Genomic DNA, 25,225 nt, shown 5'->3' on the forward strand with positions numbered 1-25,225 from the left:
GAGACCTTGAGCATGTCATCGATTAGGTTTAGAGGCGCCGGCTCTGGTGGCTGGGACACGTTGCTCGGATGGGGAATCGCATTCCCCTGCAGCTGATGTACGGCGCCCTGCCAGCTAAGCGCCCGCCCCATGGCCTCAGGAAGCGGTGGAAGGATGTTGCAAAGGCTGACTTTACCTCCATCGGCATTCCAGTTGAAGAGTTCAATGACATCGCCCGGGACATGGAGGGATGGCGGCTGAGGTGCCGTGGCGGAGTTGAGCACATCGTCAACATCAGTACTCAACCGGTAACGAAGCCGTTCCAATGCCCGGTATGTCACCATAGTTTACGTCCATGGCAGGATGAGACTCGCCACAAATGTAGCGCGACAAGACACTCCCGTCGGGCGCCCTGATGGACAGCACAAACCCGAGCCTGCCTCTGTGGGGGCCACATACTGTGACGTATCCGGACACTGCACTGTGTGGTACTTCATAACCACCCAGTACTAGGGCAGTAGTAGTACCCAGTAGTACAGTTTAATTTTACAACTAACGACTTACGTGTTACTTGCTGTACCAAGAGTACGACTCGTACTCATACTGCCGAAAAGTGCAAGTCATGACTGTACACAGTTAAGTTGTGGGCAAGTGAAATCCGGTCTCGATGAAATCTACACCAGCAGCAGCTAGCGCAAGTACTGTAGCTGGGAAGTCGGCGACTTCACACATAATCCCTTGTCACATCCTGCGACCGTGTGAAGGCGACTTGCCTAAACAGAATTATATTCAGCTTGTTTAGACTCGCCGCATATCTTCTCCTTGAGTCCCGACGACCGCTCTGGGCTTTTTACGGGATAGAAAGTAGGCAGCTGGAGCAAGGACATCTGTTATCTCTTCCACAGTGTCTATCCGATATCAATAGTAGTTGTGAGACTGCTGAAGCAGAGCCGTGTTGGCGAAGCAGAACCCGCGGTGGTGAAGGCAGGTGCGTAGTCTACTGCACGACTCGGCACATGCGGCGTGTTACTAGCCTTGGCTTGGGCTAGTCCAGTCTGAGTCAGGTAGGGATTATGTTGTACACTCTTTGCCGCAATAATTTCACCAGTTGTAGCCTTCGGGCCGGGTGCTGAGTCGAATGGTCTTGGTCCGAGAAAGCTGAGACGCTCCCTTCCTACTTGAATCCCAATCGAACTCGCGCACTTCCACCGAAACTGGGTGACTGCGCCCTACTAGATGGGGATTTGTATGCAAAATGTCACTAAAAGCGCCATTTCGTTCTTATAAAAGCACGGATGACCGCGATTGGCCCATATGTTGTAGTCTTTTGGACGCTGCGTCGACTGGTTTTGGTCCGAAAAGGCTGCGATGCAGCGTTCCTCCTTTATTCCCAATCGAACATGCTTGAACAAGCGGTCACGTGCTCCTGGGTGCCCAAATCACCTGGTCACCACGCCAGCAGGCGACAACTAACTTTCACACCAAGGTTCAACTCGAGTGACAGGACTGCACCCAAAAAAGGTCAAACAGGCTAGTAAGTTGTACCCTGCAGGCACGGTGACCAGGTGACTGGCGTACGCAGGAGCACGTGACCGCTTGTTCAACCATGTTCGATTGGGAATAAAGGAGGAACGCTGCATCGCAGCCTTTTCGGACCAAAACCAGTCGACGCAGCGTCCAAAAGACTACAACATATGGGCCAATCGCGGTCATCCGTGCTTTTATAAGAACGAAATGGCGCTTTTAGTGACATTTTGCATACAAATCCCCATCTAGTAGGGCGCAGTCACCCAGTTTCGGTGGAAGTGCGCGAGTTCGATTGGGATTCAAGTAGGAAGGGAGCGTCTCAGCTTCCTCGGACCACGGCCATTCGACTCAGCACCCCCTACAACTGGTGAAATTTTAATTTTTGCCTTAATTTCCCCTTTAAAAAATAAAAACAGTTTGAGCTCTGCAGGCCTTCTGCAGCTCTGAAACGCTGTCTCCTCACGTGATCACTGTCCGCAGTCGCTCTCTACCTCACCTTACCTTGAGATCTACGCTCGTAGATCTACGCTCGTACGTAGTGAATACTTTTCCGCATACAGACTGACGGAACGCAGAAGCTACCGTACAAAGCATCTTCCTGAATCTCACCGTCCTCATCGAAGTACAGTACAGACTGTACAGTGCTAAATAGAAGGCAAGGTGACGTACCCTACTCCCTAGCTTCTGCGTTCGGTCGACACTTTGTACAATGTATTGTGAGGTGAGCTCCAGGAAGGTACTTTTAGAACTGAGTCTTTGTTACCATGGTTACTGACCCACAGGAAGTTTGTGCATGACTGTACAGTCAACTTGGCTAATAACGACTGCGGATATAACGACTGCGGATATAACGACTGCGGATATAACGACTGCGGATATAACGACTGCGGATATAACGACTGCGGATATAACGACTGCGGATATAACGACTGCGGATATAACGACTGCGGATATAACGACTGCGGATATAACGACTGCGGATATAACGACTGCGGATATAACGACTGCGGATATAACGACTGCGGATATAACGACTGCGGATATAACGACTGCGGATATAACGACTGCGGATATAACGACTGCGGATATAACGACTGCGGATATAACGACTGCGGATATAACGACTGCGGATATAACGACTGCGGATATAACGACTGCGGATATAACGACTGCGGATATAACGACTGCGGATATAACGACTGCGGATATAACGACTGCGGATATAACGACTGCGGATATAACGACTGCGGATATAACGACTGCGGATATAACGACTGCGGATATAACGACTGCGGATATAACGACTGCGGATATAACGACTGCGGATATAACGACTGCGGATATAACGACTGCGGATATAACGACTGCGGATATAACGACTGCGGATATAACGACTGCGGATATAACGACTGCGGATATAACGACTGCGGATATAACGACTGCGGATATAACGACTGCGGATATAACGACTGCGGATATAACGACTGCGGATATAACGACTGCGGATATAACGACTGCGGATATAACGACTGCGGATATAACGACTGCGGATATAACGACTGCGGATATAACGACTGCGGATATAACGACTGCGGATATAACGACTGCGGATATAACGACTGCGGATATAACGACTGCGGATATAACGACTGCGGATATAACGACTGCGGATATAACGACTGCGGATATAACGACTGCGGATATAACGACTGCGGATATAACGACTGCGGATATAACGACTGCGGATATAACGACTGCGGATATAACGACTGCGGATATAACGACTGCGGATATAACGACTGCGGATATAACGACTGCGGATATAACGACTGCGGATATAACGACTGCGGATATAACGACTGCGGATATAACGACTGCGGATATAACGACTGCGGATATAACGACTGCGGATATAACGACTGCGGATATAACGACTGCGGATATAACGACTGATTCGCGAATAACGACTGATTCGCGAATAACGACTGATTCGCGAATAACGACTGATTCGCGAATAACGACAGAATCTCCATGCCGAGAGCAAAGTACAGTACGTCCATCTAACTGTAATACATAATTCTCAATATGAGACTTCGGGTGTAAAAGGTCACTTCGCGAATAAGGACACTTTTCTGATGCCCCACCGAGTGTCGTTATACCGGTACGCAAAGTTGACTGTAGTTGAAACTAGTATCGTGTTGTAACCATGGTAGCGGCAAGCTGAGTCAAAGGCTCGAGTACACCGCAAACATTCTCTAAACTTTGACGGGAGCTGGAACAGGGAAGTACGTCCTCAGAATCAAAATTACATCACTTGCCATCTTCAATGTGCTGAGTCACACGAATGATGTGGGTCCGAGGAAGCTGCAACGTTCCGCTCGGACTACGTTCTCACATTCTCAATCGAACTGGTGCACCTCTACTCTCTAGCTAACTCACTGGTGGCAAGAGTGCACCCGTGTACTAGATAGAGAGAGGGCGTATTTACTATTTAGTAGCTTGTTGGATGGTGGCACAATCAGCACACGTATACAGCATAGCCCTTTGTCCTCGTACCTAAACCCCTTATTGAGCGTGTAGCTCATGTGTACTGCTCATGTGTACCTACAAATTCAAATGAAGAATACAATACAATACAGTCACTGATCTTGCAAATAATGATCCTCGATAGTGCAGAGAAACGTGTCCGTGATTATTCGCTACAAGTTGTTGTTATTCACGAGGTCTAAAGTATGCTGTCAAATGCTCACTGCTGGATCTGAAGATTGTGTCGTTATTCACGAGTTGTTTTACCCGATGTCGCTATTCCAGCAGTGACCATTATGTTGTTTGTACAAGATCCAATGGGTGTTTCGCCACAGGTCCAGGCTACACCACGTCTGATAATATGATAGCCCCCTCCCAAGAGTTTGCAGCCAGAATTTCAACACTCTGTTGCGGCAGCAAGCAGCAGCCATAGTATAGTGGAGGCAAACTCTGGGGGGGGGGGGGGGGGGGGATTATGTACTCTTGATAATAGTTTGTGTATGCTGCACATTACGTTATAAAAGTGACGTCAACTTGAAATTCTGCCGGGACAGCAGTGTCTTTTCCTGGACTCGATCAGCCGAGACAGCATGTCGGCACGGCAGCAATGAAATATGCACCTTTATTTCTCATTTGCTCTGTAGTGATCCTGCTCATTTTTTTCTTCATATCTTTCTGTTTGGTGCGCATGAGCAGTGTAGATACCCAGACCCTTGGCGGGTTTAGCTGCTCTTGCCCCGCTTCCACTGCTTCGCTTGCCTTCGTTACATGTATGTGTACCCATGTGCGTTTTGCACCATGTTGGTTTGTGGCTATCATCAAGAGTAGATAAACAAGAGTAGATAAACAAGAGTGTGCAACTCCAGCTATGGGGTCTGCGACGGCAGAACTTCACATCACGTGATGAACCCTTGCACTCTAGTGCATGATAGATACTGGGTTGTACGCAGCCCAGCTTTGGGTACAACTCTCTTGTGGTCACTTTGCACTGTTTGCCAGCATAACCTTTTGAACCATGTCACGTGATGTGAAGTTCTGCCGTCGCAGCACAGCATAGAGGTTGTGCAGGCAGTTGCACACTCTTGGGTTATGTACTCTTGCTATCATTCTTGTAAAAAAATGCTCCATACCAGAGAGTAGGTATTTTACTACTCCCTGCTCTGTACCAGAGAGGTTGTGCACAGCGAAAACTTGGGGGAAGATTTGGCCATTGCAACCTGGAGTAAAGAGTAACAAAGTCGTACGAACTTTCGCCAACTTTTGACTGAAAAGTGCTCAGCAAGGAAAACTATGTTTAGCTGCAGCCACCGCATTGCCGCACAGTGATGTGAACGACAACATCTGCGTACTGTCACTACTGTGTCACACACTGGATGTATGCAAGCATGCCATCGCCATCAGACTCTCCAGACAAAATTATAGAGCTAAAGGCTATGTGAAAGACGTCATAATGATGAGTCAGCAGGATTCCGGAATCTCTTATGGGCGCTAACAAGAGTACATAACCTGGTTATGTACTGTAGAACGGGTCATTTTAGCGACGTAAAAACCCTAGCGAATTTAGCGATCGACTCATTTTCACTAAAGTTTCAAGCCGAGACATAGTTCGTAGTGCACTGGTGATCCGTGAGTAAAATCACTGCAAATCGCTAAAATATAACGTCGCTAACCGGTTGACAATGGGAAAATGCTAAAATTAATAGTCGCTAGAATTACCCGTTCTACAGTACTCTTGTTAGCGCTAAGTATAAAGCGGAACCGTTCATGGGTACAAGTAGTAAATCGCTTCACGCCTGAAATGACAGGTCAACCGCTATTTTTAGATTTTCTTCTCCAGTAGAATTTTCCGGCTTGTTTCTCCTTCCTCATGCAGAAACAACAAGAGTTCAGCAAACAGCAAGCCAAGAAGAACACGCTTGCTGAACTCTGATTGGCCGAGGGCGGTTGACCAATCATTCCAGGTGTGAATTTCACAACCAGGATAGGCTACAAAAGTAATCATCCCAGGAGGGGATTTGGGATGGAGAACTTTTAGATTTTCTTCTCAGGTAGAATTTTCCGGGTTTGGTCACCATACAGCACAACGCAAGAAGCAAAGTGAAACAAGACATGAGATGAGTGAATATCATCAACAACAGCGCAACCTAGCCTAGCCTTAAGAAAGACAGCAGCAGGCACCGGCGGATAGGACAAAGGACTTGACAGCTGCGCAGACAAGTTTTATACAAATTGTACACAGCATAACAAAAGCAACAAAAGGCAACAAAAGGCAGCAAGCAGCGTTGCCCTGTTGATCAGAAAAAAGGCATGCTACCAAGAGGCAACCATAACCCGTTAGGGACTCTTGGTAGTACCGGTATGCGTGGTGGTGTAGATCTACAGGATGATGAACAGGAAACTGAGACAAATTGAAGATGGCGGTGTTAGATGATGACTTGGACAGGATGCTGTACCTGCTGGTGTCATTGTGGCCGATAAAACTGCTAAACTGCTACCCCACCCGAAATACAGACGGGCTGGAGAGTAAGAAGGACGACGCGGGACGCAAGATTACTCTGCTCACTCCTGCAAAAATGAAGGCAGAGCACCGGGAGGCTGCTGCTGCTGCTAGGTGCGGGCTGCTGGACGCTGAATTAGCAGCATCGAAAAAATAAAACATGATATGAAAGTACATGAGCTTAGAAAGCACCGCAGCAGAAGCACCAGAAGACATGAAAAAAAACCCGGATGGGGCCGCATTATCCTCAAAACAAATACCTCGTGACCAGAAGATAAAAATCGGTTTGAAATGCTGCTAAACAGTTGCAAGGCGCACCAGTAAGTTACACTTCAAGAAAGAGCTGAGTTGCTGGGTACAACGATGAAACCGTACAAGACACCTGGAGAATTCATTTAAAAAAAGGTTAGAAGTCTTGAAGGTTAACAAGAGTATGCCAACAGCCCCCCTACAACCATGACAACCCTACAACCCTACAACCATGACAACCCTACACTACTACAGAGCTAGTATGTACATTGAGAAAACCTGTAGCGTATGCTAGTTAGTGTTGCAGGTCTTCGGAGAGTAGACCCTGGGCGAACGGCGATGTTTTCGTGGCCGCTGGTGGAGGTGAGTACTGCGTGAACGGAGAGTACTCGGGTGAGTGGCGCACCGCACCAGCATGGCCATGGCTAGCAGTCACTGTGCTGGCCGGCGGCGGTGTGCTGAAGCTGTGCTGGTGCTGGCTATACATGCCACGGGACGGCGAGAAGCCCGTGCTGTACGGGTTGCTCTGCTGCGGCGAGCCAGGCGCCGAGGAGGACGGCGGCGACCGAGCGTGCCCCGGGATCAGGCACAGCGTGGCCATCAGGACGGCCAGGATAGTGAAGACAAGTGCCAGGCCGAGGATGTAGGGTGTGTTCCTCTCCTCGGCCATCCATGATACAACACCTGCAGGGTGGTTGTACAGAGAACACGCACACACACGCACACACGCACACACACACACACACACACACACGTACACGCACGCGCGCGCACGCACGCACGCACGCACACAATGACAACAGCAACACACAGTATTCCCTTACTAGTAGTGGAACATGGCACTAGAAACTCTATTCGACCCTGATTTTGAGCAGCATCAGTAGCACATACCTCTTTTGGGTTGTTGATGCGTTGCTCTTTCCCAGTGCAGGACTTTCTTACAAAATTATATTTCCGTTCTAAAGAGATAATTGCCAGTCAACTTCTCAAAGTTGTACGAGCTTATACCAGCTGGGCACACGTACACACACACACACACACACACACACACACACACACACGTACACACACACACACACACACACACACACACACACACACACACACTTCTAAAGCACACACACATACACACACACATATGTTAGACATAGCAACTTGTGCTGGGATTACCATTCAACAGCTTGCAAGGCTGATGAATTGGCCGCCACTAATTTTAGCCTGGTATCCACCACACAGCTGATTGAAGTGGCTTTTTCTGGCCAGTGAATCCCTGCACGCACGCACGCACGCCCACACACACAACTGTACACTAACTGTGCCGGGACCGATTCAAAGCATGTCATCACATAAGAGCAGTTCAGCTCACCTGGCTGCGGGCTTTTTTGCTGTGAAGCCGGCGAGGAAGCAGTGGCCGGGGTAGCCGTAGTGGCTTGAGACTCGACTGGCGCACACGCACTGGGCGCTACTTCCGTTTGCAGATTGGCAGTGAATGTTGCTGTAGGGTTCTCGCTGGGTGGCGTGTATGTCACCACCACGACCTCGCGCTGTCCCGTCAGCGAGCTGACAAAGTCCACGTTGACAATGCGTGTGGACTGGAACTGCGCGGCTGTGGCCGCAATGCTGAGACGATACGTCAGGCTGCCATCAGCCGGGTCAGAGGACTCCGCTGCCTGTATCGTGACCAGCGATGGCTCGGAGCTGGACGCCTGCAAGCACACAAAGTTGAAAATTCTCATCAACAAATACATATACTTGTAGTGCATATCACGACTGACACAACAATCATCATCATCATCTCCCATTTTGCATTGTGACAGCTACTAGTATGTAGCCATGGTAACTTAAATTCTGCCTTTGAGAAATTTATTTTCCTTGCTAGCTGCTGCTGCTGCTGTTTCTGTACCTTGATAGCGGCAAGTTGAGCCTGCGGTCCCTGGAGGACCACGTGAGACGGTGGCTGGCTGTCCTTGATATCAAACTGGGCCGTGTTGATGGTGAACGCCGGAATGAAGCTGATATCCACCTGCCGGGACTGTACCGAGTACGTGGAGAACGCGTCGGACACCTGCAGAGCACAGCAACAAAGTGACCACAACAGCTCAGTGTTAAAAGAGATCTGGGCAAACTTGGACAATAGAAAAAGGTTGGCAGTTCCCATCGTCAAATTCACAGGAAAAGCACGAGCCCCTCAGTTACCACTGATCTTGTGGCAAGAGATCCAGGACATAGCATGTAGTAGTTGCTAGCAGCTGGTAGTCTGATGAGTTATTTCCCAGGAGAATGAGTGAGTATTATACAGTGAAGTAGACTGGCTACTAACCTGAACATTGAGCTGCAGTGGCTGTGACCAGGTGCTGGGATGTGCAGCACCCTGTGCCTTCACCAGGCAATAGCTGTCACCGGTTTTACTGTCAAACTTGCCCTCCACATGGAATGCCCCAGACAACCAGCTTTGCTCCAGGTAACGGTCACCACTGCTGAGCACACAGGAAAACGGTACCTAACACAAAGGGGAAGAAACAGCAGAAAATACACACAAACACGCACGCACACACACGCGCGCACACACACACACACACACACGCGCACACGCACACACACACACACATGCACGCACAAATCAACACAAGGTGTAACACACATCATGGTTAACATGAAAGTCACAAGCACACACACACATACAGAGCACATAGCTGTGAGGCAGAGGTTAGCTCTAAAGTGGCAACACAACGGCAGCAGCATGTCTTTACTACGAGGTTGTAGGTTATTCCCAGAGATATTTCAAACCACAAGAGACCATCATTGGATTGGGTGCCTGACTTTGCTTGGAGAGGCAGGTGCTTGGAGAGGCCACTGCTTGGAGAGGCGATGTGACGAGAGAGAGAAGATGAGCAGTGTCCACAATGAAACAAGACGACTCGAACACCTGCTGCCCCCAAAGCACCAATAGACTATGGGCCAGCTTCACCTTTAATTAAATCACCTGCTTCAAATTACCACCCTGTGACAGACCTGCTCATGAAAGACCCACAAGTTGCCACCATATCCTTTCCACTCCTTAGCAGCCTACAAGCAAAGTCAGTAGGTCATTGTCAATATTCTTGGCGTCACCGCAACATTATAAAACTACACACACAGACACAGAGACACACATCCGCACATGCACGCGCGCATGCACCAGGCGCGTACGCAGGGGGGGGGGGGGGGGGGGGGTCCCGTTGCCCGGAAACCCCCCAAATGTTCCAAACGAGCAACGTTTTTGGGCAGTTTTGGTAGGGCGCACGACCGATCTTGCAAGAATGCAAAACGTCAAAAGATCGTAACTCAGTCAAATCTCGCTCAAATCCAACGATCAAATATCCAGGTCGAATAGAAAACTCTCAGCTGTCGATTGAAACAATTTGCGGCGCGCTGCGAGCAATGTCTCTTTAGATAATCCATTCGTAAGTTGAGCCGCGATCTCAAAATTTCAAAAGCGCGCAGTACGACTCGAGTATCGAGAATTTGAGACTTTTCGTCACGTTGACTTGCTCAACTTTGCAGGGGCTTCACTTGCGATATTTTCAAGAGTACACAGCAAAAAGTCGAAACTCTGCGATCAAGAAGAACGAAATCGCTGGAGCAGGACGCGTTGGCCCAGTTTGGGACATTTTTTCACACCGTCGCTGCACGATAGCCTATAGCGCTGGATATGTACATGAATGTACTGTGTCCTGGCTATCATGGTCGACCTCATTCTCTCCCTGGTACCTTTCCACTTCCAGGAAGCCCAAGATAATGAAGATTGAGTGAGTAGAACTGAAGTTATGATCCAAGAACACGAAAAAGGCATAATTTTGAAAATATCCTAGGGCTCTTTAGAAGGGGTTAAAACGAGTCATTGTTCGGGATTCGGTTGGAAACCCCCTTAGAGGTGACCCTGCGTACGCGCCTGTGCACACACACACACACACACACACACACATACACACCTTGAACTTGACACACACATGCACACACACACACAATACAATACAATATGCCCATCCGGAGATGATGGCAGGTCCCGAAGGGACCAACAGTGTTCAAGTCACGAGCAGACAGACAGACAGACAGACAGACAGACAGACAGACAGACAGACAGACACACACATACCTGTTGAGTGGCCGAATGGACAGCACCAGATCTGCTGACAAGTTTCTGTGAACATTGATCTGCTGCTGTTGGACCAGGGAAGATTGAGAAGCGGCCATTGTTATGCTCAGCACCAGTAGAGAACACAACAGGGATAGAGATCTGAGACATGGGTGTGTTGGCTGCGTTGGTCAATGTCGGCGAGCCAGCCAAATCTAACGATACCTCAGCAACTTGACTCACTGAGACCTGCATATGTGTGCATGCAAACACACACACACGCGCACACACACACACACATCATCACATGTACACACACACACACACACACACACACACACACACACACACACACACACACACACACACACACACACACATACGTACACGTGCACACACACACGCACACATACAAACACATTTCAGCTGTCTATGAAATGAGATGTGGGAGCTTACAGAGTAAATGTTGTCCGAGCTAACATTATCCTTTTAGAACATGCACAATAGCAGAACGCACGCACAATAGCAGAACGCATGCACACACACGTATATGGAAATCTCTACACATTGGCATGGATATCACACCATATACTAGAGAGGTTCTGCTATACGTGAAACGTAGAGAAATCACGTAGAGAGCAGGTGTCTGGGTTAGAGTCTGCGGCTTCGCGTGTTTTGGCTCCAGATTTCTACGCGGAGACGAGGTTCTCTACGTTGTGGCACACGCAGAGAAAATGTGTACGGATTTGCTGGGTATCGATCAACTGCATGCAGAAAACTGCCAAATATGGAAGGGGAAATTCCCAGTGCACATTCCACGTGACTTCTCTAGGTGAAACGTAGAGCAGAACAGCATTTCTTTACGTTACGGGAACGCGAAGAAAGTTCGCGTGATTCTTTGCGTCGCGTTCCCAAAACGTAGAGCAGAACCTCCCTACTGACACGTATATCACACAATCAAACCCATGTAGCCGTACCTCAACCATGGCAAGTTCTGTGCCACCAGCAAGGAATGTTATGGTGGAGTGACCCACTGCCAAGGCATGTGCAAGTCCAGTGGCTGCCTCGATGGACAACACGGATGGGTTGCTGGTCGACCAGTAGCCAGATTCATCTATACCAGACAACACAGGACAGTTACTGAGTTAGCAAGGTTGTTATAGCTATACCAGACAACACAGGACAGTCAGCAAGGTTGTTATAGCTGATGCCGGTAAGGACAGTTTGTATGATGCTTCTCGGATGTTTTTACTTCAAAGTACAAACACACATCAGGGTTGAAAGTAAGGATTTCATAGAGAGAGAGAGAGAGAGAGAGAGAGAGAGAGAGACAGAGAGAGAGAGAGAGAGAGAGAGAGAGAGAGAGAGAGAGAGAGAGAGAGAGAGAGAGAGAGAGAGAGAGAGAGAGAGAGAGAGAGAGAGAGAGAGAGAGAGAGAGAGAGAGAGAGAGAGAGAGAGAGAGAGAGAAACGCACACATACACACACAGAAGAGAGAACAACAGGAAGAGTTACAAAATAACACACAAGAGTGCCCAACATCAAACTTACCGTTGTCACCGGTAAGGTGAGTGGTAAAACACACTTTTGTGCCGATGTGAAGAACAGGGTCAGCGGGCAGAATACCGATGCCTACATGGACGTTGATGAAGTCCTCAACGATTGACTGGCCTCCAATGGCGCTAACCTATCACCATTACAGAACACACAAGCAATGCAGGAGCAATGATACAGTTGCGTTAATTAATGCCATGGTTAGCTATATTTCGTACATGATTTTTCGAAAAATGGCCACTGTATAAATTTTGGACAGAAAGAAAACAAAATTTGTCTTTGGTTCCAACTTCGTTGTGGTCTGGTTGGCCACAGTACGGACCTTTCGCACTACGTGTACGGATACGAAACGAATGCTGATTCGTCGCCTGGATTCGAGGATTTGTCGAGTCCCTTATGAAGGCTCGTTTTCACGAATGGAAGCCTCTCCATTTGTAACACGCTCCGAATCCGCCAGGTACACCTTTTTTGGCCAGGTACACATTTTTCCTTGATTCCATGATCCATGCATGTGTACGCGTAAACACGCGTACGCCAAGCTACCGGCCGTATTCGTAGTTGCCTTGGAAATTAGCAGGACGACTTGCAAAACCTGAATCTGTGTTCAACGAGGACGAGCCGAATCAAACTTTCGTTTCGCATTCAATTCACAGCAGATGCGAAAGGTCCCTAATGGCCGTCATGGTGGACGTTAAACACGGGTACTTCAATTCCATTACCTGCAGCACATCAGAGCCTTCCTTGGCAGCACGCAAGTAGAATGTACCGTTCTCAGGACCAGTCTGCAGACGAGCAACATCCGATCTAAAAGGCAAGGAAGAAGATGGGGACAAAGAGTCTTGAGACAACGGTCCAATGGAGTACAACAGAAGAAGAAAGAAAGGAAAGGAAAGGACTTGAGCACTTCCAGCTGGCTTGTTGACTGTATTGACACACAGTGCAATGCACAGTGCAGCACTACTACATGCAAGGGTTCTCAGTTCAGCAGCGCATCCATTGCCACCTTCCTGCATCACCTGCACGCAGTATTCTAACAGCAATGCTAAGTACACTCCACACATCGCACTCATTCAATAACACTGCAACGGCATGATTTGGCATTGTCAAAAGATCACCAACCGTGTCATCCGATAGACAAACTGAGTGCTGGACGTGTCCATCAGCTGTCCAAGATCATCCTGCAGGGTCACGGAGAAGCGTGAGTGTAGCCCCAGTGGCAGAGCGTGACGACGGCCGACAACCGCACGAGCAGCCGTGTACGAGTGGATAGATACAGACGCAATGGGCTTGACCTGCAGCAGAAAAACACAGACAGAGAAAATCCGTCACAGGAGCTTTCACGAGCGTAGGCGATCTGGTGGAGACCAAAAGCATGCACAACCAACACATACATGTACTGTACTCTAGCAATGTCTTGACGTTAAAATCTGACAAAGAGAGGATCTTTAAAAGTCCACAATGTACTAACAATGTAGATGTGGACTCTACTACAAAATCAAAGGTTCATAAGCGAATACCAACCTCCACTTGCAGGACGAGTGTTTGATTGAAGCTGCTGTGCTCATGAGCTGTGATCAAGAGATGCGATGTACCAGTGACGCCACTAGATGTTAATACACCATCGCTGTTCACTTTGATGATGGATGAAGCACAGTCTTTGCCGCAGGCGGACAGCAGCTGATACGTGACCAGACAATGTCCAGCTCTGCCAAAACAGGTGCAAGGACGCGCATTAGTGCACGTACGTACGTACCCAGCCACATACACACGCACGAACGCACGCACACACACACACATACATGTATACAGACAGACACAAAGCAGAGCCAAGGTAAGGTGAGTAGCAAGATGACAAGCACAGCATGGACACACCGTATCTAAACTCTTTAAAAGCACACCTGCTAGCATGTAGTCTACACTGTACATGATAGTAGAGACACGCAGCAGCGCTATGAAATCATGCATGTTGTTGTTGTTGGTGGTGTTGGTGGTGTTGGTGGTGTTGGTGGTGTTGGTGGTGGTGGTGGTGGTAGTGGCGGCGGCAGCGGTGGTGGTGCGTGTGCTCGTGTGTGCGGTTTGTAACAGGGTGCAAGCAAACACATGACACTGTAGTAATAATGCATCCTCCACACTAACCTGTTGGTGACAATCTGACTTGTAGATCGCAGTGGCATCAACAAGGAGCCATTGGCAACTGTTGTAGGACGCACGATGTGTAACTTCTCCACAACATTGATGCGCAGCTGATCACGGAATACAGCACCACGTGGATTACATGCACCGCTGTTACCACACTCGGCTCTCAGGCGAATGGTGGCATCACCGGCTGAGCGGGCCAGAAGGCGGGCTGGGAACTGAAGGTCAGTATCCAGTACAGCACCCGCCTACACAGATACAATAGCAGGATAATTCACCACATACATACATATGTGAGCTTGGCTAAGGATGAAGCCCCCCTTACCTCACGAACTCAAGAACTGGACATATATGCATGAGAAGACAATAATACTGACAACCCCCTCCCCCTTCTCCTCACGGTAGAGCTTCGCATACAAACATACTGTCCCCCCCCCCCCCCTCATGATAGAGCTTTGTATACCCCACCAGTATATAGCCTGGCTTCACTGTGTTGCACACTGATAGACTTACCCGGCGATATACAGACTGCAGTTGGAATATGTTGTCATCACTGCCCTCCCAGTAGAACTGGATGGGCGGATCAGCGGTTCCAAACACTACCGGTGTTTCTCCAGAAAGTCCTTTAGCGTACACAGATGTCTGTCAAACAACAACAACAACAACAACAACAACAACAACAACAACAACAACAACAACAACAACAACAACAACAACAACAACAACAACAACAACAACAACAACAACAACAACAGAAAGTAGGGCATAGTATGGCAAATTCAGTATGCATAAAGCAAATTCTAGGTTTCTGGCAAGAGATTCTGTACTACAAGTCCAGAGAAGGCAAACAAAGCAGACGTTGTGCAGACGTTGTGTACTCATCACTCACCTCTGTTGTGCTCAGTACTCGCGTGGACGGAGCGTAAATCTTCACGCCCGTCAGCTGAACGACAATCACGCGCACCGTATCCTGCACAGAACAGCCGGTCCACAGGCGCACATTTGGATACATAGTTACCCCCTGCTCTCACACACAGAGCATACGGTCACAACGCCTACAAGGGCAATGAGATCACACTTCATGATGATCAGGGAGTCGTAAAATAACTTAGACTCCCTGGTGATGATGATACCACTGTGACTAACACAGTAAGTAATGCCAAGCTCTGAAAGCGTGCAGCTGTACTCTGCCCAGCAAGAAGCTGACACAATGGCCGGGAATAAAGCATACACCGGTAGACAGCAATTTAGACAGCTCATTCGGTATTGCGTTGTGAAAGGGATGCCTCACTGTGCATAGCTCCACTTGTCAATATACATGTACGAGTACCTCTTGAGATCAAGCTCACCAAGAGAAGTAAAGAAAGACACAAACCTGAGTGGGAAAGGCTGATATACCAAGCAACACCTACCGGTACCTCAGTGAGAATGGCTGACAAACAGAGTAAGACGTACCTCGGTGAGAATGGCTGATCCGTCCATGGAGCTCTGAGCATGGCCAGTCAAGGTAGTCTCACCAACAGTGTGTGCAGTGATCACACCGCTAGCGTCACACGATGCAATGCCACTGTTGTCCATGTGAAACGTGACACCAAGCTGTGGCCGTGGCCCTCCGGTCACACGAACCTGACAACAGAGCACACACCCATCATCAAACAAACTCTGTCAGTACTCAGTAGCAGCAGAATATTAACTCCTTCCTGTCCTTAGGAGAGTGCATATCGGCTTGGTCTGCCAAGGCTGTCGCCCTAAATCAGTGCGCACAACCATTTTCATAAGAAACTGGCAGAGCACCATTGCTCCACCTGGCAAGTGGCCAGCCAGATAAGCAGCTAGCCGCATGCACAAACATGCAAGAAGCCAAGCCAATGCTCGAATGGAGTCGGTCAGAATGTACAGTTGATATAAGCACATGCTCATCCAGCCAGTCCCGGTCAGTGGCCAGTACTGGAATTACACTGAACACTGTGTGCATGCTATCATTACCCAAGGCAACGGCACACTGGGTGTAACTACATAGGACTGCCACAACACCCACACCCATACCCACACCCACACCCACACCCACACACACCACATACCTGGTAGTGAGCTGTCGGCACTAGACGAACAACACGGGGCTCGATCCTCAATGGAGAATACACCTAACCAGAACAAACATAAGAAACCAACACTAATACTTGTACTTTAGTAGTAGAAACCCGAGAAACTGACAGAATACAAACAACACATAGTTCACTTGCAATGGTATTGAGTCAGGCTGCCATATGAAAAAAGAGAACAATGAGAGGTGATATGGCTACACAAGAGAGGTGGACCAAAACAGTCACCATCCATGGGGCTACATACTGTCAACAAGTCTTAACAGCAGTATTCTGACACTCGGCTAGATGTCGCTAGCCTGTGGATGTAGACACATTGTCTCAATTCACTTTATCGACAAACACTCTCACGCATCCTACAGGTACTTACCTGAATCTTAGCGGCCTCGCTGGTGATGACGCGGTTAGAACGCAGCGTGGCATTGAACAAGAGCTGTGCATCGCCCTCCTGCACTCCCTCGATGACATACAGCAGGCTGTTGGGCTGCATACCACTGGGCAGTGGTAGGACAGTCTTGGGTGCAGCACTGGTGCCAGCCGGCCTGTACAAACAGGTAGTGCAAAGCCACGCGCTTTTTGTTTCAGAGACACATCAACGATCACATCTACACTTCAAGTGGTCATGCATACGTCAGCGGCCACTGCAGGTGATGTTACGTCACTGGGCCCGCTGGTGATGTTACTGTCATTCGTGTGGGTGTGATCTTGCCGGGCTTTTCAAATGCTACTTCAGTCCTATCCTACTAGAGTACTGTCGGGCATCCAAGAACAAACAGGCTTGGACTTCAGTAAGTATAGAACTCCGGTATGTACACGGTGACGTAACTACACATACACTGTAATACTCAATCGGCGTACATGACAAAACAGACGTCCTGGCAGACCAATACTAGCCCTTGGACTTACGCAGCAGAGATGAAGGGCCCGATGAGCAATGGCCTCAGGTTCATGTGCTGGTATTGCTCCAGCTCAAACGGCTCGTCGTTGGTGTCCAGGACTCGCACAGCGGCTACTAGATGTTTGCCAGTCATCACCTGCACACAGACAATCATAGCAATGGAAGAGTGGCGGACGGGTGAAATAGTCGTTACATGTACCGTAAAGTACCGTTTATCCGCCCCCACGCCATGTCGCTTCGCAGCTGGGTTTTCGGCAGGGGGCGGGAATTAGATCAAGGCTGTCAAGTGCAGTACGATGTACAACAACGTAGAGGATCAGACTCAATGTGCTGGATTGTGCACATTTTGATCCTGGATTGGCAAGTATTGTGTACAGCAGTGCATGCGTCGGTTCAACATCGTATTTCGTTGTATACGCCGAAGTCGCTTCACAAGGAGAAAATCGACAGGGGGCAGGAATTAGAGAGGGGGCGGATCAACGGTACTTTACGGTACATGTACTTCAGTTGATAGATACATGCAGTATCATAACAGTTACACGATGCCATTACCTACATGTATTTGGTATCTATGGATTCTCCACAGGCCTTAGCCTAAATCGAGGGGGTCTCCGTGTACACGTAGTTGCTGCAGTAAGCAATGAATAGGATTAGGAGTGGACAGTTCCCTCCCAGAGTGGGTGGTTGAAGCACACTATATGAGGTAGTAATGTGTTCCTCCAGTCTCACAATGACAACCATGCAAACTCAACACTACACCATCTACAGGTACGTGTACATGCTCACTGCCAGAAACTGGCCACGTGGGTCTACCATTGGGAGAGGAGAGGAGAGGAGAGGAGAGAGAGAGAGAGAGAGAGAGAGAGGAGAGAGAGAGATTCAGAAGAAATCTTGGAAAGACGATTCAATTGGCTATTGAACCGCCCGGCAGCTGATGACCTACAGATCCCAAACTCTGGGTGGACTTGGAAATATGACCCCACTTATGGGCTCACCACACCGTAGTCAGTGAGTGAGGACAGAGTGGAGAAAAAGGACTGACGGCATCAGGGTATATGCCCCAGGATCCAACTGCATTTACCCCTGCCCCCAGTGAAGGTAATACTCGCTACTAGTGCGAGTGGCTAAATCAGAGTTGATCTGATATAGGTTTCACTAGCACAATTGATTACACAAGAGTTAATCTTGTCAGAATGTAGCTTATTGGTCAACAGGCATGTGTACTTCAAATAGAAAATATGAACCCTGAAACCAACAAAGCCTTCAAAGGGGCTCGATGTCACACTGCAACTTATCAGTTTGGTTTGGAAGCAGACAAGTTTACCAAACCATACAGGCTTTTTATTGGCAGCAACAAGCTTATTGTGACCAGATAAGAACACAAATTCAAGAATACAATAGAGCAGCACAAATGTTTTTTTCTCAATTCTGCTTTGGAGAACATGAGGCACGCCTGTCCCATACAAATTGATACGATCCTCACCATGTCAGCTACAGTAAGCTCAATATTGCTGCCATCCAAGATGCGGATCTTGGTTCTCATTGGTTCCAACACCAAACACTGGTCGTTGACAATGGCTGACATCTGACCACCAGCTTGTGGCAAAACCTGTGCCAGCACACCAACAAACCAGATCAAGAGAAACACTGTGAATGGCTTCCTAGGAGACATTCGGGATTACAGCAGCAGCCACAGATGCTACAAGCTGCACACACACGCAAGTGCGTGCACACCCACCCAGCAGTGCTCACGGCTGCAAGGCCAGCACCCCGAGGTTGCTTGGCTTCTCAACGGATTTCAACGTCCACAACAATACATGCATTTGCATGGTGTACTGGCATAACTGACAACAGTACATGCATTTGCATGGTGTACTGGCATAACTGACAACAGTACATGCATTTGCACGGTGTACTTGCATAACTGACAACAGTACATGCATTTGCATGGTGTACTGGCATAACTGACAACAGTGCATGCATTTGCATGGTGTACTGGCATAACTGACAACAGTACATGCATTTGCATGGTGTACTGGCATAACTGACAACAGTACATGCATTTGCATGGTGTACTGGCATAACTGACAACAGTACATGCATTTGCACGGTGTACTGGCATAACTGACAACAGTACATGCATTTGCACGGTGTACTTGCATAACTGACAACAGTACATGCATTTGCATGGTGTACTGGCATAACTGACAACAGTACATGCATTTGCATGGTGTACTGGCATAACTGACAACAGTACATGTATTTGCATGGTGTACTGGCATAACTGACAACAGTACATGCATTTGCACGGTGTACTGGCATAACTGACAACAGTACATGCATTTGCATGGTGTACTGGCATAACTGACAACAGTACATGCATTTGCATGGTGTACTGGCATAACTGACAACAGTACATGCATTTGCATGGTGTACTGGCATAACTGACAACAGTACATGCATTTGCACGGTGTACTGGCATAACTGACAACAGTACATGCATTTGCACGGTGTACTGGCATAACTGACAACAGTACATGTATTTGCATGGTGTACTGGCATAACTGACAACAGTACATGCATTTGCATGGTGTACTGGCATAACTCACATCAACTTGATGGGATGCCGCTGCCTTGGATGTGTAGGTCAATCTGGCCGGCAAAACATCACCCACCAGATCATCTCGGACTGAGAAGAAACCAGAGCCCTTCTCTATATTGATAGGCATCTGCATACACCAACATACGGTACAAAGTACACAGGAACTGAGTGTACAACCAGTAACACACACAGAGTAACACATCAATAGTGTTAGCAGGCAATAGTACTATGCGTGACAAAAGGCAGTACAAATGATCTACTGTAGCGTCACTCTGTGGACAAATTGAAATTGGCAGTACAACCAGCATCAGCGACGACAGTAAAGCAGAGAAGCGGCAATGCAAAGCCTATAGAAAGGACATAGCAAGTTGGTGGCTACAAGTCAGTATGCTATTTACCTTATTGTCTGGATGGTTGAAGACGGTGATGCTGGCTGGATCAAGGTAGGGTCTACCTGACAAACGCAACTTCAGGGTGCTTTGCAGGGCACGTGGGAAAGGAGCCTGCAGTTAAACACATGCACAACACAATGCAGGAACGCAGAGGATGGATAGATAGGTAGCACGGTGCAAACGGACACATTACTAGTATACAGGGTGTACGGCGGACCAAGCAATGTGCTACTGTACGCTACTACTATGTGAATGTGAACAAAATCAATGCACCAGTGCATGTCGCACTGCTATGTGAAAAGTACACCAATGCATGGCCGATTCTCTCCAACATACCTGGGCTGAAACACGCTCGGCCTGCAGCACCTGACTGCTGTACTGTGCACTGACCAGTGTGAGCTGAGCGTGCATGCCGTGAGTGTGCTCACTTTCCACAAAGGCACTGGAGTGAGACACTGCACAACACGTTTGTCCATATGTGCACAGACAGACACACATACAGACAGACAGGCAGACACACACACATACGTATACACACATGTCCATGCATGCACAAAAAGAAATTATTGCTCCGTTGACTGCAACAAAGCAGCCATTACACAGGACCTTTCAGTCATAGCAATCATCAAACCAGGTAGCAAACTCAACCAAGTGAATAATTATGCACTTGGATGCTGCTGAGAACGTTTCTGCTGATATATCCACGAGGTGACATCGACATACAACTAGATGTAGTGGAGTAGTGGCATCGTTGTTCCGGTAGCGCAGAATGAACAACATCTCTCTTTGTCAGATCGTTGGAAACGCAGGTGGACTTCTTCTTTCTTGGCATCCGCAGGCAAGACCAATATCAGTTGTATGCTAAACGTATTTTGTTCTTTGGCTCGAAGCAAGACGGACAGCTGTGTTCCTATGGTGAGACCCGGTGTAACATTGAGGAAGTCATGGAACTGGCCACCCTGCTTTGAGCATTGCTCTTCCTTGGTTCCCCTAGCCCCGCCAAAGTAGAAGGCCTTTGTTCCTCACTACTAACATGACTTAGGTAGGTTCTGCCGGCCTGATGGCGTCACGGCATGTCACCCACTTACCCACATATCCAGCTGAATGGTCTGCACTGCCAACATACATAGCTACAGAAGAGCTGTCAGTGTCCCAGCTCAGCTTCAGCGAGGAGAAGTTGGAAAAGCGATGTCCAAGCTGGTCGTAGGCATGGCCCAACAGACCGAGACGGGTGTCGTAAAGAACTGGTAGCTGAAAGCGTAGAGCAAGTAGGAGAAAAAAGCAATGTATTTGTGTGGGTGCATAGTGTGTGTGCACAGTGTATGTGCATAGTGTGTGTGCATAGTGTGTGTGCATAGTGTGTGTGCATAGTGTGTGTGCATAGTGTGTGTGCATAGTGTGTGTGCATAGTGTGTGTGCACAGTGTATGTGCATAGTGTGTGTGCATAGTGTGTGTGCACAGTGTGTGTGCATAGTGTGTGTGCACAGTGTGTGTGCATAGTGTGTGTGCATAGTGTGTGTGCATAGTGTGTGTGCATAGTGTGTGTGCACAGTGTGTGTGCATAGTGTGTGTGCATAGTGTGTGTGCATAGTGTGTGTGCATAGTGTGTGTGCATAGTGTGTGTGCATAGTGTGTGTGCACAGTGTGTGTGCACAGTGTGTGTGCACAGTGTGTGTGCACAGTGTGTGTGCATAGTGTGTGTGCATAGTGTGTGTGCATAGTGTGTGTGCATAGTGTGTGTGCATAGTGTGTGTGCATAGTGTGTGTGCACAGTGTGTGTGCATAGTGTGTGTGCATAGTGTATGTGCACAGTGTGTGTGCATAGTGTGTGTGCATAGTGTGTGTGCATAGTGTGTGTGCATAGTGTGTGTGCACAGTGTGTGTGCACAGTGTGTGTGCACAGTGTGTGTGCATAGTGTGTGTGCATAGTGTGTGTGCATAGTGTGTGTGCATAGTGTGTGTGCATAGTGTGTGTGCATAGTGTGTGCATAGTGTGTGTGCACAGTGTGTGTGCACAGTGTGTGTGCATAGTGTGTGTGCATAGTGTGTGTGCACAGTGTGTGTGCATAGTGTGTGTGCATAGTGTGTGTGCACAGTGTGTGTGCATAGTGTGTGTGCATAGTGTGTGTGCACAGTGTGTGTGCATAGTGTGTGTGCATAGTGTGTGTGCATAGTGTGTGTGCATAGTGTGTGTGCATAGTGTGTGTGCATAGTGTGTGCATAGTGTGTGTGCATAGTGTGTGTGCATAGTGTGTGTGCATAGTGTGTGTGCATAGTGTGTGTGCATAGTGTGTGCATAGTGTGTGTGCATAGTGTGTGTGCATAGTGTGTGTGCACAGTGTGTGTGCATAGTGTGTGTGCATAGTGTGTGTGCATAGTGTGTGCATAGTGTATGTGCACAGTGTGTGTGTGTGTGTGTGTGTGTGTGTGTGTGTGTGTGTGTGTGTGTGTGTGTGTGTGTGTGTGTGTGTGTGTGTGTGTGTGTGTGTGTGTGTGTGTGTGTGTGTGTGTGTGTGTGTGTGTGTGTGTGTGTGTGTGTGTGTGTGTGTGTGTGTGTGTGTGTGTGTGTGTGTGTGTGTGTGTGTGTGTGTGTGTGTGTGTGTGTGTGTGTGTGTGTGTTCCCATATGGTGCAGTGGTATGTGCAGCGATTTCCAATCGATAGGTTGCGGGTTCGATTCCCGACGATTATGGTCACACACATCTTTCTTCTCTTTCTCAGACTCTTCCTGACTTTTCTTTCATTCTCCTGGGTGGTTACCAACAGCCAGTGCATGCCGGAGTATGTGGTGTGATGTGTGTGCGGGAAAAAAATAAAAAATAAAAAGACCAAAAAGTAGGGATTCACTGGCCAGAAAAAGCCACTTCATAGCTGTGTGGTGTAGACCAGGCTGAATAGTGGCGGTCAATTCTTCAGCTTTGCAAGCTGTTGAATGGTGCAATCCAAGCACAAGTTGCTATGGCTTCTGCTGTAGCATCGCTATCATCGCCTCTGGCGATGGGCGTCCAATGGTCCAATGGTGTGTGTGTGTGTGTGTGTGTGTGTGTGTGTGTGTGTGTGTGTGTGTGTGTGTGTGTGTATGTGTGTGTGTGTGTGTGTGTGTGTGTGTGTGTGTGTGTGTGTGTGTGTGTGCGTGTGTGTGTGTGTCATGAGATCTAAGTTCTAACCCATACTAGGTACAATGCATTGGGGAAAGTTACGCTTTCCAACGGACGTAAGAGAGTTGGAAAGCAGTAGCTTCGCCATTGCCAGCCACTGGCTATGCTAGTCCATGCTGTTCTGTGGTGTGCTAAACGGGTGGAGCACAAAGACGAGTGCCAAGACTGACAGTGTGCATGGCGCATCACCACTTCAACCATCCCAGGGTCAATAACACACTCAAGTGGAAAGATACAGCACAGGAAGAGCTACACACAGCAAAACACTACTTCATAGGTAGCAACATCAGTGTGTGCCTCTAAGCAACTAACAACACAAGTATCGCATAACCAGACATAGCCAGACCACAACAACACTACATGTAATGGCTTGCAGCAGCAGCAGCAGAAGCAGCAGCAACACAAGAACAATAAAGATGCATTACAAAAGTCAATCGGCATCTTCTAACATCCCAGCAAAGGCACTATGGTGCAGTTTGAACGCTCAGCATCAACTAGCATCAAGTGCACTGCTTACATGTGTTGCCTTCTCCCTGAACCATGGACACGACCTTGTGTATTCATCGGGAAGATCTGGAGACAGCTCCAATGACGACGGTGTACCACAAGTAACCCTACATAATCACAATCATCCAGGCAAGTACACACACGAGCGCACACGCACACGCACACACACACACACACACACGCACACACACACACACACACCTCAGACCTCAGACATGCCCATCGCGGAAGCGATGATACACACACACACACACACACACACACACACACACACACACACACACACACACATGGTGCCGGGCGAGTAGAATACAGGTTTCGGAGGCAATGGGATACTTGACATGGTATGTAAAACTCAGCATATAAGTGCTAACCTAGCATCAAAAGATCCAAACCCGGCTGCTAAAAGTACAAATACAGTATAACCTATGCAACTAGTTCCTACCTTGCACTTGTGCTGGCGTTGGCTGGATAGAGGTTAGTTTGAGAAATAGTGTTGCCAACACGAACACTGAATGTCTGCAAAACACAGGAGGATTGAAAACAGAACAAAGGCAGAATGCAAGGAGAGACTCGGATGGAGAGCCAATGATTAATACAGTCGTCCCTCTCTAATCCGGCACTTGTTTATCCGGAACCCTTGCCAACCGGCGCACTTTCTGACGAAACCGAATTTTTTCGTTCAATTCCTACATCTTAATCCGGCACTTGAATTCCGCCTCCGGCAGTGACTTTTTGAAACGAATCGCTCAAACTGCACGTAGTTTGATTTCATAATCCGGCAGTCGTAAATCGCGGGAGTAGTGTCCTGCCGATTTTCAGGTGTGTGTGCAAGAGTACATGTGAACATGTTCTCTGTTTTACTTTATCACTGTGTATATTCCCGGAGAACAATTGAGAATATAAAGCCGTGCACCAAATACTTGGGTCGACACGGAAAAACCCTGCGTTTTGACGTACATATGATACATGCATGCAATTGGGTA

At 48.2% G+C, this 25,225-nt stretch overlaps 1 protein-coding gene across 1 annotated transcript in view; it reads right to left on the reverse strand.

Annotated features, from left to right (window-relative positions):
• Window positions 1–6,046: 6,046 nt before the first annotated feature.
• LOC135814726 (nuclear pore membrane glycoprotein 210-like) overlaps window positions 6,047–25,225 on the reverse strand; it is a 35,496-nt gene continuing 16,317 nt past the window's right edge. The window contains exons 21-44 of the mRNA XM_065327895.1: window positions 24,685–24,758; window positions 24,250–24,346; window positions 21,663–21,825; window positions 20,911–21,029; window positions 20,581–20,685; window positions 20,190–20,309; window positions 19,064–19,189; window positions 17,589–17,716; window positions 17,053–17,224; window positions 16,662–16,724; window positions 16,036–16,206; window positions 15,470–15,550; window positions 15,094–15,222; window positions 14,581–14,828; window positions 13,966–14,149; window positions 13,564–13,736; window positions 13,164–13,248; window positions 12,442–12,577; window positions 11,870–12,006; window positions 10,914–11,141; window positions 9,099–9,278; window positions 8,682–8,843; window positions 8,145–8,484; window positions 6,047–7,462 (exon numbers count right to left, since the gene is read on the reverse strand). Of these exons, the coding sequence (XP_065183967.1) occupies window positions 7,074–7,462; window positions 8,145–8,484; window positions 8,682–8,843; window positions 9,099–9,278; window positions 10,914–11,141; window positions 11,870–12,006; window positions 12,442–12,577; window positions 13,164–13,248; window positions 13,564–13,736; window positions 13,966–14,149; window positions 14,581–14,828; window positions 15,094–15,222; window positions 15,470–15,550; window positions 16,036–16,206; window positions 16,662–16,724; window positions 17,053–17,224; window positions 17,589–17,716; window positions 19,064–19,189; window positions 20,190–20,309; window positions 20,581–20,685; window positions 20,911–21,029; window positions 21,663–21,825; window positions 24,250–24,346; window positions 24,685–24,758 (3,810 nt within the window). The 3' untranslated portion in view covers window positions 6,047–7,073. The remainder of the gene's footprint in view (window positions 7,463–8,144; window positions 8,485–8,681; window positions 8,844–9,098; window positions 9,279–10,913; window positions 11,142–11,869; window positions 12,007–12,441; window positions 12,578–13,163; window positions 13,249–13,563; window positions 13,737–13,965; window positions 14,150–14,580; window positions 14,829–15,093; window positions 15,223–15,469; window positions 15,551–16,035; window positions 16,207–16,661; window positions 16,725–17,052; window positions 17,225–17,588; window positions 17,717–19,063; window positions 19,190–20,189; window positions 20,310–20,580; window positions 20,686–20,910; window positions 21,030–21,662; window positions 21,826–24,249; window positions 24,347–24,684; window positions 24,759–25,225) is intronic.

Source organism: Sycon ciliatum, chromosome 4, assembly GCF_964019385.1.
Source record: "Sycon ciliatum chromosome 4, ocSycCili1.1, whole genome shotgun sequence".
In the NCBI taxonomy this organism is placed as follows: Eukaryota; Metazoa; Porifera; class Calcarea; order Leucosolenida; family Sycettidae; genus Sycon; species Sycon ciliatum.